Genomic DNA, 14,386 nt, shown 5'->3' on the forward strand with positions numbered 1-14,386 from the left:
CGTCGAGCGCTGCGATACGTCAACACCGCCGCCATATTGGATGTTCAATACGGCACCGTAAACTAATACAAGTAAATGGACTTATGTTCATAAAGCGCCTTTCTACAAAGAAATGTACGTTTTACGTCTCATTTATTCATTCACACATACACTAATATACTTGGGAAACAGTTGGGCACCAAATATTATATATTTAATTTTCTCAGTCGCAAAAATAAGAACTTTATTGATCCCACATAGGAGTAATTCATGTTATATCAGCTATAGAGAACAATGTAGTGCCGAAAAACAATATATATCCCCCCTCACAAAATAAGAAAAATAGAGAAACTTATTTTCTTATCAACAAAGCTTATTTTACATAAACATATTTTAAAATTTAAAAAGTAACAATAACATATTTGAGCCATTTTTCTGATTTTTTTCAGTTATTTTATTTTGAAAAATAGTTCAAATGTTATTTTATTGTCTGAAAAATTATTCAAATATGTTATTTTGTTATTTGTAAAATAAAATTTGTTTTGTTGATGAGAAAATATGTTTCTGTATTTTTCTTATTTTTGTGAGGGGGGGATATATAATGTTTTTCGGCACTACCTTGTTCTCTATAGCTGATATAACATGAATTACTCCTATGTGGGATCAATAAAGTTCTTATTTTTGCCATCTGAGAAAATAAATTATATTTGGTGCCTAACTGTTTCCAAAGTATATTAGTGCGTGTGTGAATGAATAAATGAAACGTAAAACGTACATTTATTTGTAGAAAGGCGCTTTATGAACATAAGTACATTCACTTGTATTAGTTTACAGCGCAGTCTTGAACATCCAATATGGCGGCGGCGTTGACGTATCGCAGCAGCTCCATGGGGCGGATACGTATGTATGTCTATGGCCACTACTACTACTAGCCACTAATATTACTAGCCAGTATTACTACTAGCCACTAATATTACTAGCCAGTGCTACTACTAGCCACTACCAGGCACTGCCTAGGCCAGCAGGTGTTTGCCTCAGAAATATTCCTCAGAAATACCAGCAGCATTTAGCGACTGTTAATCTGGCTGCTGAAAACCAGCTCGTATCAGGTTTGTGTTGATTCAGTCAGTTCCCAGTGTGTTAAACTGATGACTCCACCCACCCAAGGTGAGGCAGGGGGGGGACCAAATGCTGCAGATGGCTGGTGAAGCCTCCAGCTCAGGGGGGCGGGGTTAAATATAGCAGTGACGGCAGGGTCATCAGGGCAGCAGCTGGTGGAAGGTCCCTTTCCCCCCCCCAACACCGCCTGGCAGCCACGTCGCCCGTCCTCTCTGGGGTTGCATCTCCGGCTGGTCAAGGCTTGACTGCGCTGCCCTCAGGACCAATTCACCATGTATAAGTGCTTTAGTGTCAGTCGCTGACTTTTTTTAAATCAGCTAACCTTTTCACTTTGCACAGAGGGCTTTATTTAAATGAGGAGCAGCAAAGGGGGGGCAGTAACCAGGGCCTGCTGCAACGAGGGCTTCCAGCCTCCGTACACTCATCCAACAGATTGTTAGGACTCGTGTATCTGCCTGTATTCAGGCTTCAGGAGCATGTTCACTAAAAACACGGTCCAGCTGCTCACAAACCGAAGCTTCAGCTCATCCTGCAAACATGGAGCCGCACGTGAACGTGATCGAGTCTCCAGGTGCACGTCTGGAGAAGAAACTTCAAAGAGACAGGTGTCTCCGGCAGCGGCTCCTGACCAATTTCTCAAGGGGGGCAACTGTTGCGAAGGTGGACAAGACGACCCATTCGATGGGTGAAATAATGATAAATAAAATCAGATAGTGAACCACGTAACCCGCTGGTATCCTGATTCTGATATCCATTTGGGTTAGTGTTATTAAAACGTTTTTTTTGAGCTGTTGCATGAATTATATGACTGTAGTTCTGCAACATATTAATACTAGTATTATATTGAGATTCAACAGCAAGTATTGGCAGCTAATGATGCTGTAAGGACCAATCAGCTCCCAGAATGCTGATAGAACTGCTTTCAGAAACATTGTGGGGCAGAATTACCAAACAGATCCAGGGAGGAAACAGAGACGGATGAAGTCGCTTTTATTTTTTCCCACATTCCGTTTACATTTTTTCCATTTTCGGTCTATTTCGGTTTTTACATTTTGAGAATTTGGTTTTTAGCAATTTATGCAAATGTAACCCCAAGACAGTATATAAAGTAATGAAATATAGACAATTTATGCAATTATAACTGAAAACCTTAATGTTTTCATACCTTTAAACATATTTAATAGCAAAAACATGGCAGTAGTTATTCTCGTGTGTCGTGTTCAACAAAACATTCCTTTTTTGGGCATAAACCAAAAAAAAGGAATTAATATGAGAATCGATTTTTTCAACACAGGCCTAACCGGTACGTATGACGAGACCACGTTAGGGGCAAGCACTCCTGGAGCCCATAGAAATGAATGGTAGGTTGAAAATTCAGGAAAAAAAGACTCATGTAAGTCCACGAGGGCGTCTTTTTGATTTTGAATCTGACCAAAATCGGCTTCTGGTTGGAAAGTAAAATTAAGGCCACGTTTACACATAGCCGAGTATTTACAAAAACTGATATTTCCCCCTCTACGTTTTGAAAAATACCCTCATTTACACGACCCACATGAATACGCTGTTAAGGTGCTATGAGCAGCCAAACCTGCAGGGGGCAGTGTAACGAGAAAATAAAGTCATGCTAGCCAATCAGAATCCTGGAAAAAAACATCAAAAAATGACACGTGTGAAGCCTGAATAATATGGTTCCGTGTTAAATCGACGGCATAGCCTACGTACGGTGGGCGTCGCCGCGCCGTCGGCTCTGCGTTGGTGTAACGCGGAACCATAAATCAGCCTTGACTGCCAGTTACTTCCAAAACGGAACGAGAGTCTTTCGTTTGGAGTGACAGAGAAGTGGAGTTACTTTTAAGTGTGACTTTAGAATATAAAACAGGTAAAATACAAGAAAATATTGACGGTGGCCAAACAAATTGTAAACACAGGTCGCACAAATGATGCTGGTGATGTTTCTGTTGCATAATGCCACAGTTTTTGCTACGTGTGAACGGGGCCTCAGGCTGCCTGAATGTCACTGTGGGATCAGCAGCATGAATCAGGCTGCTGATTGGACAATAACATTTAGGATGCTTTCACACCTGTGGCCCGTTTGTTTTGTTCCGTTTCAGGGGCTGAATCGATACAGTTGTTCCGTTTCTCGTTTGTGGAATTTGTGTTCACAAGGCAAACGTCTGTACCGTTTCAAAGCTGATAACAAATGCCATGCGCGAACCAGCTGCTCTCTGATTGGTCAAATGAACGCGGAAGGAGTTTCCTCTTCCGCACCCCGGGAAAAACAACACGCCCCTTTCAGCGCAGACTGCAGCCGTTGGCTTTGGCTGATTTATGGTTCCGCGTTACACCAACGCAGAACCTACGGCGTAAAGTACGGCATAGGCACTGCGTCGTTTTAACGCGGAACCATAAATCAGGCTTATGCGCTCGGCGCAGAGCGGAGCCCGGCAGCGGACGAGAGGCCGCCTGCCGCAGCCGAATTGCGCTGCTGTTCAATTCGGGCAGGGTTTGCGCTGCGCAAACCCTGCCCGAATTGAACATTGTTTAATTTCATACAATGTTTAATTTGTGCCGTGCTGGGACAACATCTCGGCATGTCCAATAGGAGAGAAGGTGGTGGAGGCTGCACCGACTCCTCTCCTGTGCTGCGGTCGCACATACACAATGAATGGAGTTGTATCACTACAAATAAAAAAATGAACCTTTTCATGTCTCGATTGGAATCGGGCCGAGACCACCTCTCCTAGGCGATCTTGGAACGCTTGTTTTGTACTGTTTCAGAGCGCGATTGCTGTGTTCACATATACCAAAACGTTCCGATCTTGAGGGGGAAACGTTCCCTGTATCGGAACAACTGCTTGAAACGGTACAGGTGTGAAAGCACCCTAAGACCAAAATAAACAGCTTTTTCCTCTCTTTTTCCTGTGGTTTAGGGAGGGCGATTGGCCCGCTATGGGCCTCAGGCCCCCTGTCCTGCTACCCACACCTGGATGACCCGCTGGTGAGGCGCGTTGATAAGAGGCCACGTCTACACCGTGCAGGCAGGGGGCCGAGCCCTGGAACTGAGAGCAACGAGCTCTTTCCCAGGGCGGTAGAAGTCACCGGGATTGTAAAGATTCGTGTTGAACATCTGGAAAGGTCCGAGGATTCTTGTGAAACTAACCATTTGGTGCGTTTGCTTTGACTGAAAGTTGCCTCAGCAACCGACTGCTCCTCCCCATCACGGCCCGGCCCCCCCGAGCCCCGAGTGGTCCGGTACCAAGAATGGCCTCTGACAGGACCGCCGTGCCCTGGGAGGCCTGAGGTCTAAGCTGGAGGGAGGGATTAAGACGGAACAAGTGAAAAGGTGACGCTGACAGATGGATGCAGGAGGGGGTTTCCACTGCTTTTAATAGACCCGTCTCCCAAAGGAGCGCAGGGAGTCACTTTACCGCCGCTGTATTTTTAGCAGCAGAAGCGCCGGCATCCGTGTCCCTCTACGTCTCCCACACGTCCCTCTGAGGTCCAGGTCCAGGTCCAGGTTCTCTCAGGTCTCGCAGATCCTCAGAACCTTCAGGTGGGAGGAGGTCAGACTTCAGACCCTCCCTCGGGGCTTTTAGTCCGCTAATTCACACATCTACGACTTTGATCAGAACCTGCTCGTCGCCACTGATCCTCCCGGCCCCTCTCTTTTTTTAGCAGCTCCACACCTCCTTGGCTCGCCCCGCCAGCAGGGCGGAGCCTCTCGGGTGGTCTGAGCAGCGCCTGGCTCAGCCTGCAGTGGTGAAGCGTTGAGCCGTTCGTCCTGCCGCACCGCTCGTCCCTGGGATCCCACCGATGCTCCAGCCGGATCTCCCAGCAGATCAAAAGTGACCGCAGCCGCCGCGTCCTCCTGGAGCTCCTCTTCTCGTCTACTTGGGTCTCGGGGTCGAGCGAGCGGGCAGCTGAGAGTGCGGCGCCCCAGCAGCGATGGCGGACAGACCGGGCGTGGCCACAGGTGGCGGAGACGACGCGGGCAGCATCATGGCGCTGCTGGAGCGCGTGGCGGGCCTCATGGACAGTGTCCAGGTCACGCAGCAGCGCATGGAGGAGCGTCAGCTGGAGCTGGAGAACACGGTGAAAACCATCCAGACGGACGTGGTCAAGCTCACCAGCGACCACGCCAACACCAGCTCCACCGTGGACCGGCTGCTGGAGAAGACGCGCAAGGTCGGCCGCCACATCAAGGACGTCAGGGTGCGCGTGGAGAACCAGAACCTCAGGGTGAAGAAGGTGGAGGCAACCCAGGGTGACCTGCTGGCCAAGAACAAGTTCAGGGTGGTCATCTATCAGGTGAGGCTGCAGACCAATCAGGTGCATGCTGGACCTTCCTGGTGGGAGCTGGACGGTACTCGGACCAATCCGTCTACTCGGGGTAGGAGAGAGGGGGGGGACAAGAGGGAACCAGCCGTTTCTGTGTGGGGTTTGGATGTTCGGCCCGGGTTCATCCAGTTCCTTTGGGTGCTGGGTGTCCCGTCAGGTGCTGAGGGGATGATGAGCCAGTGTTGTCATGGTACTGTTCTAAATGTACAGGCTGATCCAGGAACATGGCAGGGTTTTTACTTTATGGCACCTGGATTATACACCTCTGGTACTGGTATCGATCCCTGGTAAATGGGGACAGTTAAGCCTGGATATACTTGCAGTTAGTGCTTGCGTTCGCGTCGGTTCGTGTGCAGCACCAACCGCAACGTCACTCGCGTAGTACGCGAGGAGAGCGCGTGGTACCGGCGGTGAGCGATAGGGGGCAGTAAGCAGAGCAACAGTTGGAACAGTGATTAAATATTTAGTAGCAGTAGCAGATTAGAACAACAAACAATTTTACATGACAACATTGGATGATGTAGGAGATTATAACATTGCTTTGGTTGCGATCTCGCCAAAAGAAACAGCGCCAGCGACCTCCGCGTCGTCACTTGGTATTGACCGGGACCAGCGCCACTCATGGGCAGAGCGAGAACTGCAGGTCGCTAGGCATTCAATGTCTTTTTGAGAACGTATATGTCGACCAGACCCCCAATCTCACGCTCAGAAGGCACGCCGATTTTTCCCAGTGGCCAGCCGCGGTACTGCAACAAAAAATCCCATGCGGCCCAAAAAGCTTTTTTCCCATAGACCGCAATAGTAAAAGAGAAGCCTCTAAAACTGTTCACAGGAACCTCCAGCTGTAATCACCGGCAATTACTAATCTTTGTATTCTATATTTTTAAGTCATGGACTTTATATCCGTCAAAAATGTTTTATAACGGCCAGAAAAGTCAAAGAAAAGTCTCTTTCTGAGCGTGACGTCACGGCTGACGTCACAGCCGTGTCCGTGCATTCCACGGATGTTTTATATTAATATATATTATGTAATTATATTATATTAATACATTCATAATATATGTAATACTATACATGTAATAATATACATTAATTTATATATTATATTAATACATATTATATTAATATTCGCGTCATTGCCCCGGGGCATGATGGGAGGCCCCAGAGCATCATGGGAGGTGACTCAACTGCGCATGCTCTATGGGCCCGATAACGCGGAAGTAAACCCGGAAGTCAGAGATTTTTTTGGCGTATGCGCTGGCTGAGTAAATTGCATTGAAATGAATGGGCGGCCATTTTCAATGTTCCATCCAGTTAATATTATAGATCGATGATGTTGACGCGTCAAATGAACGCAGGATGCGCGTGGCGGCCATGATGCGTACGCGGTCTGAACTGCAAGTAAATCCCAGGCCTTAGTGTCGGGGGAAGCACACAAGATCAAACGTAGGTGGTGACCCCCGTTCAGTGCAGCTTCTTCCCATAGTCCAGGGGAACCTGCCATGGCCTCCGCCCTACTGTCCTGGAGCAGGATGAAGCGTTTGTAGAGACTGGAGGGATCTTCACTGTGTGGACCCTAAACAGGCCCAGATGTGAACACATGGACCTGGACCTGGTCCTGGACCTGGTGGGGCTCCAGCTCCAGTATTGTTCCAGAGTCACCTCACCACCTTAGGAGAGCGCTGAGACGCCAGGCGTAACTGAAGACCACGGAGGGTCTTTTGTCCCGGGGTCGAGGCTTTAATCGTTTCATGCAGGTTCAGAGTAACGTCAGCGGAGACAAATGTCTCAGCCTGGACTGGGGGTCGAAATAGAACACACACACACACACACACACACACACACACACACACACACACACACACACACACACACACACACACACACACACACACACACACACACACACACACACAGCTTCGTTTTACTGCTTTGGCCTTCACAGTTAGCAGCTGCCAACGTGATGGTGAGCTGGTTATTTTTGCTCTGGATAAACGTCAGCGAGCTGAAAGGTTACCCCCCCCCCCAAAACACACACACACACACACACACACACACCCCATCATGACCACTTTCACTAACAAAGCTGGTAACAGCTGAATCCATCTACTCGTCACCCTGGACGTTGCAACCCTCTCAAACGTCATCCACTTAACCAGCAACAAACTGCATCCGAATCAAGAGTTTAAATTATTCATTGAGATTAAAAAGATATAAGGAAACATAATTTGGCTTTTAACGTCATAATTTCTTTCTACGTTGGAAAAGCCCCACTGAGATTCCCATTTTCTGCCTTTGCCGACCCCGACTCGGCTTTGCTGCTTGCAGCCAAGTAGCATCCAACCATCCATCCATCCATCCATCTGTGCGTCTATCCGTCCACTCATGCATCCATCCAACCATCCACCCATGCATCCATGCATCCATCCATCCATCCACCCATGCATCCATCCATCCATCCATCAATCCATCCATCCATCCATCCATCCATCCAACCATCCACCCATGCATCCATCAATCCATCCATCAATCCATCCATCCATCCATCCATCCATCCATCCATCCATCCATCCATCCATCCATCAATCCATCCATCCATCCATCCATCCATCCATCCATCCATCCATCCATCCATGCCTATCTGAGCTCAGGTCATGGAGGCATCAGTCTAAGCAGGAAAGCTCAGGCTTCCACCTCCTCCAACCTTTCTGAGGTAATACTGAGACATTCCTGTGGCAGCCAGAATATTTCACCTCCCCTGAATGTTCAGGGTCTGCCTAAGGCGTCCTGAAACAAGCCCCCTAATCAGATGCCCAAACCACCTCCTGTCAAAGCCGCTCTGGGGGAGTGGAAGCAGACGGATGAGGAATAAAATGTCCCTTCACCGATCAGACTGGTGCTGCGCCGTCAGAGCGGCTAAGTGACGGAGCAGCTGAGCACTGACGGATCAGGTTATTCTGAGGTCCAACATCCACCATCTCCTAATATAGCTGTCCGCTCATCCCCTTGTGAAGCTGGTCCAAGCGCTGCGTTAGCGGCTAGCAGGCTGCTACCAGCTCCCACACCAAGCGTTAGTTGGACTGACGGAAGAAAGACTGTCAAACGTGCTGGGATTCACAGCGTAACCGCGGCGACGGGGGGCCTGGCGGGCTCAGAGTCGCCCCTCTCAACAGCTCTACATCTGGGTCTTGTTGGACCAAAGTGCATCTAGCCGGTGTTTCTGTCCAGCGTCTCGACCCCGAGCTCGATACGACGCCGTTTCCCTGCAACGTGGAACTTCTCATAACGCAAGAAACACTATATCCCACACTCCCCAGCTGATTCCATCAAGCTGTGATTCCATCCAGCAGTGATTCCATCCAGCTGTGATTCCCTCCAGCTCTGATTCCCTCCAGCTGTGATTCCCTCCAGCTGTGATTCCCTCCAGCTGTGATTCCATCTAGCTGTGATTCCCTCCAGCTGTGATTCCCTCCAGCTGTGATTCCATCCAGCTGTGATTCCCTCCAGCTGTGATTCCCTCCAGCTGTGATTCCATCCAGCTGTGATTCCATCTAGCTGTGATTCCCTCCAGCTGTGATTCCATCCAGCAGTGATTCCATCCAGCAGTGATTCCATCCAGCTGTGATTCCATCTAGCTGTGATTCCCTCCAGCTGTGATTCCCTCCAGCTGTGATTCCATCCAGCTGTGATTCCCTCCAGCTGTGATTCCCTCCAGCTGTGATTCCCTCCAGCTGTGATTCCCTCCAGCTGTGATTCCCTCCAGCTGTGATTCCATCTAGCTGTGATTCCCTCCAGCTGTGATTCCCTCCAGCTGTGATTCCCTCCAGCTGTGATTCCATCCAGCTGTGATTCCCTCCAGCTCTGATTCCCTCCAGCTGTGATTCCCTCCAGCTGTGATTCCTTCCAGCTGTGATTCCCTCCAGCTCTGATTCCATCTAGCTCTGATTCCATCCAGCTGTGATTCCCTCCAGCTGTGATTCCCTCCAGCTGTGATTCCCTCCAGCTGTGATTCCCTGCAGGGTAAATGAACAGGACTGGTGTCATTCTGAACTCAGTAGCAGACTGGTTCCTGGTTCCCGGTTCCCGGTTCCTGGTTCCTGGTTCCTGGTTCCCGGTTAGGGGGCTCAATACTGCCAAGCATTCTGTCAACCCACTGGAAATGTCAGCAAAGTGTCCCGCCTCAGCAGCGATGCAGCCCGCTACAGACTAGTTCCTGGGACGTTGTTTCACGTGCCTTTTGTCCCTGTGGACTGCGTTTTCCTGCTCAGATCAATGCTGGGGATGTTTCCTCTATTTCTATCACAGGAAAGTTACACATTTGACTACAGATCAGAACAGAAAACAGTGTCCTGGCTTCAGAGGAAGCAACTTTAGTGCAAGTATTTCTGTGGGCAGCTTCACTCTAAAGGAGGGTCATTATTTCAGTGTGACCAGCGTTATTGATGAGTCAGAAACCAGGACAAAGCAGCAGACATCACCTTTAACCTCCACAACTACAGCAGATGAGGCGGCTGGTTCGAGACCAGAGACATGCGGCTGCTGCCACGGCTCTGGTCTCAAACCAGCAAGCGCAGCAGCGGCAGGCCGGTTCTGCACCTCGCCGGGTCCATTTGCAGCTCCAGCCTCCACATTTCTGTGCAACCTGATCTGAGAGTCAGGGACAGATGCACGGCGTGATGCAGCCTGGAGCTGCTGGCCGATATGTTTAGCTGCCTGCAGCCCGGCGCTGAGCTGCAGGAACAGGTGCAGGTTTATTTATGGAGGCCGGCTTCAGGCTCGCACCCCCAAACCTGCAGGACACACTTGACCAGACACTAAAGTTGCTTTCGTCAACGAAAATTATGACTAAATATCGCCGTCAACGAACCTTTAACACCTGAGGAAAACGAGACGAGACGCAACGAAAATGCTGGTCATGTGACGATAACGATAATTAAATATATAATGCAATATTGTAGACGAATAAAAACGAGAGTAAAATACAGATTACAAAATAAAAACTCTGCTAAAATTTGTCTTCATTTTCATTGACCAAAACAAGACGAAATGTTCTAGCAAAGATCCTTAATGTCCATGTTTTCAGTAGTTTCTCTGGTTTAATGTCCATGTTTTCAGTAGTTTCTCTGGTTTAATGTCCATGTTTTCAGTAGTTTCTCTGGTTTAATGTCCATGTTTTCAGTAGTTTCTCTGGTTTAATGTCCATGTTTTCAGTAGTTTCTCTGGTTTAATGTCCATGTTTTCAGTAGTTTCTCTGGTTTAATGTCCATGTTTTCAGTAGTTTCTCTGGTTTAGTTCTGCTGGGTGACGTTAGTCCTCAATCCCAGTCGCTGCAGCGGGGAATCAGATCCAGAAGAGGCAGCTGCAGAGTTAGAGGCTGATGCCGTTAACGCAGAGCTCTAGGTTCACGTTATTAAAAACAAAGTTACATAGAGATACGCGGGGATCTGCTCTGGGGCTGGAGAAGAAGAAGGAGATCCATCTTTGGAAACACTTTCCTACACAGACGTGGAAAAGAAAACCCAATGTGTCGTCGAAAAAAGAAAAAGACGGGGAGAAATGAGGAAAAATAAATATGTTGTAAACTGAAATTAGAGTCTTCTGTATCTGGAATGAATGTAATCTTGAGTCTATAAGGTAACAATAATATAATAATAAGACAACCTTGTTTGAATTGTAAAATGGGTTTGGAAAAATACAATCTTTAACTAAAACTAGACTAAAATGGTCCTGGACAATTCTGACCAAAATACTCAGACTTTTAGTCGACTGAAACTTGACACGACTAAAAGGAGAATGAACATGACTAAAACTAATAAAAACTAAAATGATAGCTTGACCCAAACACTAGACTAAAACTAAAATTGAAACAGGCTGACGGAAACAACACTACCAGACACAGATTTGAACCTCACATCACTGCTATATGTTGCCCAATAAAGTAAAAGTTGAAAGTGATTCCTCTCTGTAAAGCCCTGATGTGACACTGACTCCGTCTTGTTCTGCGTCTCAGGGTGACCAGGAGGTGAAGGCTGTCACGCCAGGAAACGAACCAGCGGAGTCCAGCGGCGGCGCTGCAGCCGGAGCCGAGATGGAACCGGACAAGTTTGAGCTTCCTCCAGACTCGGATGAAGAGTACATGGTTGTGGAGGAGGCCGACTCCTCGTCAGCCGGCCGCATGAAGAAGACGGGGCTGACGCGCATCGAGAGCTTCAAAGCAACATTCTCCAAGGAGAACATGAGCAAGACCCGCGACAACCTGGGCACCAAGGTCAACAAACTGGGCGAGCGCATCGTCACCGCCGAGAGGCGCGAGAAGATCCGCCAGTCCGGCGAGCGGCTGAAGCAGTCCGGCGAGAGGTTTAAGGAGACCATCACCAAGAACGTCCCGGCCAAGCTCAACCTGAGGAAGGAAAGGACTGTGGCCGAGGGTCAGGAAGGGGCCGAGGGGGCCACGGAGGGACACCAGCCCGTCCCCCCTCCCAAGGGCCGCAAGACCAGTCCGCGCTCCGCCGCCGCGGCCGACCAGACGGAGGAGTCCGAGGTTCCCATGTACGACATGAAGCAGCTGTCATAAAGCAGGAGGTCCGGGCCGTCGCGGTGAGACCATGGAGCAGGGGAAGGAGCTGGGGAGCGTCTGCTGGCGAGCAGCGCCGCGGCAACCAAGAGGAACGTCTTTAAACGTTGTCCAAGGACGCCAGCAGACAACCGACGGCCACTGACCCTTCTGACTGAACACCAGCGATAATCAACAGATTATGTGCTTCACTAACTCATTTCCATCTCGGTAAACGTCACTTTTGTTTTTTGTTCAATAAACACTGACTTTGGAAACACGAACAGAGCTCAGCTCAAAGCTTCTCTTGTCCACGGCTGCCGTCAGCGAGGTTGAGATGGAATGTCTTTACGGGACGTTTGGGTCCGGAACGCGCTTGAGAGAAGAAAACGTACGAGTTTTGTCAGGATAGAGGAAGTTCGTCCCTCTGAAGGTCTTCATGAGTTCTTCGCTGTGACACGGGAGACGTCCCAGACCAGAGGCAGAGAACCGTTCTGGTTCTGGTTCTGGTCTGACAACAGAGAACCCGGAGATCCCTCCAGTGTGTTCTCAAGTGGAACATTTCCCTACGACTTTGACACCTCAGTCAGCTCAGAGCCCGTTAAAGATCAGTTGGATGTGGAAGTTTGCCCCAGGAAGCATTAAGAGGAGGCACTGGTTAAGAGATATTAAAGCTTTAGAAGTAATTAGTTGTGCCCACTTGTCAAAGATAATAAAATGTTTCGCTGCTACAGGACAAACCCTCCCAGGATTTGATCGGCCGGTCAGTAATTCAAGGCCACGCCCCTTCGCCACATCATCAACATTACTACAAAGCAGTTGCATTTCACTTACAAGTACCCGTTACTTTTACTCCCAACTCTCAAAATGATTTCTTTAGTGTGCCGCCGGGAAGTCCTGGGTTAGTCACGTGAACGAGGAGCAGCGGCGCTTCGGCTGCAGCCACAAAACTCCACCAGGCTGAAAGCGAAATGACCAAGACAAGAAAGGCGGTAAAAAGAAGCTGAAGACATTCGACCAATCAGAACCTTTCAGTGCGGCCAGGGCACAAATCAAAGGCTCCTATTGGTGGTAAAATATCTCCATGTTGGTTTAGTTTGTGGTGCCTAACGTGGAAATGCAGCTCGCTTCTGTATGCAGCCTGTGAGGAGGCGGGATTACGTGTCCAGCGCCTTCCTGCTGAGCGATGCAACACTTCACCCGACAAACGGGCTTTTATTTGGATTGTAAAGAAGCCCTGTAACCCTGTTTGTCAATATTTCTGCTCTGATGAGGGATATTTGAGCTTTAGTTATGGTAGCGAGTGACTGCATGGCTGTAGTTTTAAAGCAGTTTGTGTTTGTTAATGTTAAGAAATAAAAGTTTACTCGAGTCATTTCTGCAGCCAGAGTGGATGATGATTGTGAAAGCTTCGTTTTAGCAGTTCAAGAGTAGCAGGATCATGGAGTGTAATCGTTCTCTCGTTCTACTGTTTCTCCATTTTCAGGTTTAGTGCCGACTTCAGGAGGCCGAGCAGTTGGATACTGAGAAGCATCAAGTTTTCCCTTTTACAGACTCCCTTTTACAGAGTGTCAATCAAACATTTTATTTTAAATGTGTGGGTTTAGAACAAAGTAATATACAGAAATTAATGTGTGATTAAAGTCTGAAATGTGTTTTAACAGAGACAGGAAACTTTCAAGTGTTTTTGTTCAAGAGCACGAGCCTGAGGAGATGTTCTTCAGCTGTTTTGAAGGTTTTGTTGTTTTTGTGCTTTTATATCTAGTTTTGCTTCTTTAGGTTTTTTTTCTGCATTCTGAGACTCTGAACTGAATTTTGACGCTGAGTTTTTATGTTTTCTTTTATAACTTAGCTGAAACATCAAAACATGTCCTTGTGTTAATAATATTAAAGTTGGGAAGCTACTGGTTAAGATGTGTGAATGTTCTTAAAGCCAGTCAGTAAGCCGAGTGACGGATGCTGACCTTCAGCGCTCTCTAGTGGACACTTTTGGCGTAACGACATCCAATAATAAATTATTCAATCTAAAATCAGATCTTGTGTGACTCAGGCTGTTGCTCAAATAACATATGAATGAAAAGTTTCATGCCGAGTCTTGAACTGACTCGACACCAACAAGACCAACAGAACTGAGGTCTAATAAATAAAATCATGTTAAACCAAAGTAGATCAATTCAACTATGTGAGACCAGGGCAGTAGCGGGCCAGCGGCCTCTGGTCATGTGACCTCCGCCCGCAGGTTACCTGCAGTGGCTGAGCAGAGCGACGCCTCGCATGGTCCAGTGTTCCCCCGGCTTCCCGCTCCGCAGCCACAGACAGGAGATGAAGTTGAGGTCTGTGCGGCGCGGCTTCTTGTTCTTGTCCGGACACGAGTACAGGCTCGCGGCGCTGCCGCCC

The 14,386-nt window shown here is 48.3% G+C and overlaps 1 protein-coding gene across 1 annotated transcript; it reads left to right on the forward strand.

Annotated features, from left to right (window-relative positions):
- Positions 1–4,603: 4,603 nt before the first annotated feature.
- On the forward strand, positions 4,604–14,022 carry cavin4b (caveolae associated protein 4b). Its single transcript, XM_061713284.1, has 2 exons — positions 4,604–5,406; positions 11,447–14,022. The coding sequence occupies exons 1-2, from the start codon at positions 5,044–5,046 to the stop codon at positions 12,008–12,010; spliced, it is 927 nt and encodes a 308-aa protein (XP_061569268.1). The 5' UTR covers positions 4,604–5,043; the 3' UTR covers positions 12,011–14,022.
- The last annotated feature ends 364 nt before the right edge of the window (positions 14,023–14,386 follow it).

Source organism: Cololabis saira, chromosome 22 (genome assembly GCF_033807715.1).
Source record: "Cololabis saira isolate AMF1-May2022 chromosome 22, fColSai1.1, whole genome shotgun sequence".
Lineage (NCBI taxonomy): Eukaryota > Metazoa > Chordata > Actinopteri > Beloniformes > Belonidae > Cololabis > Cololabis saira.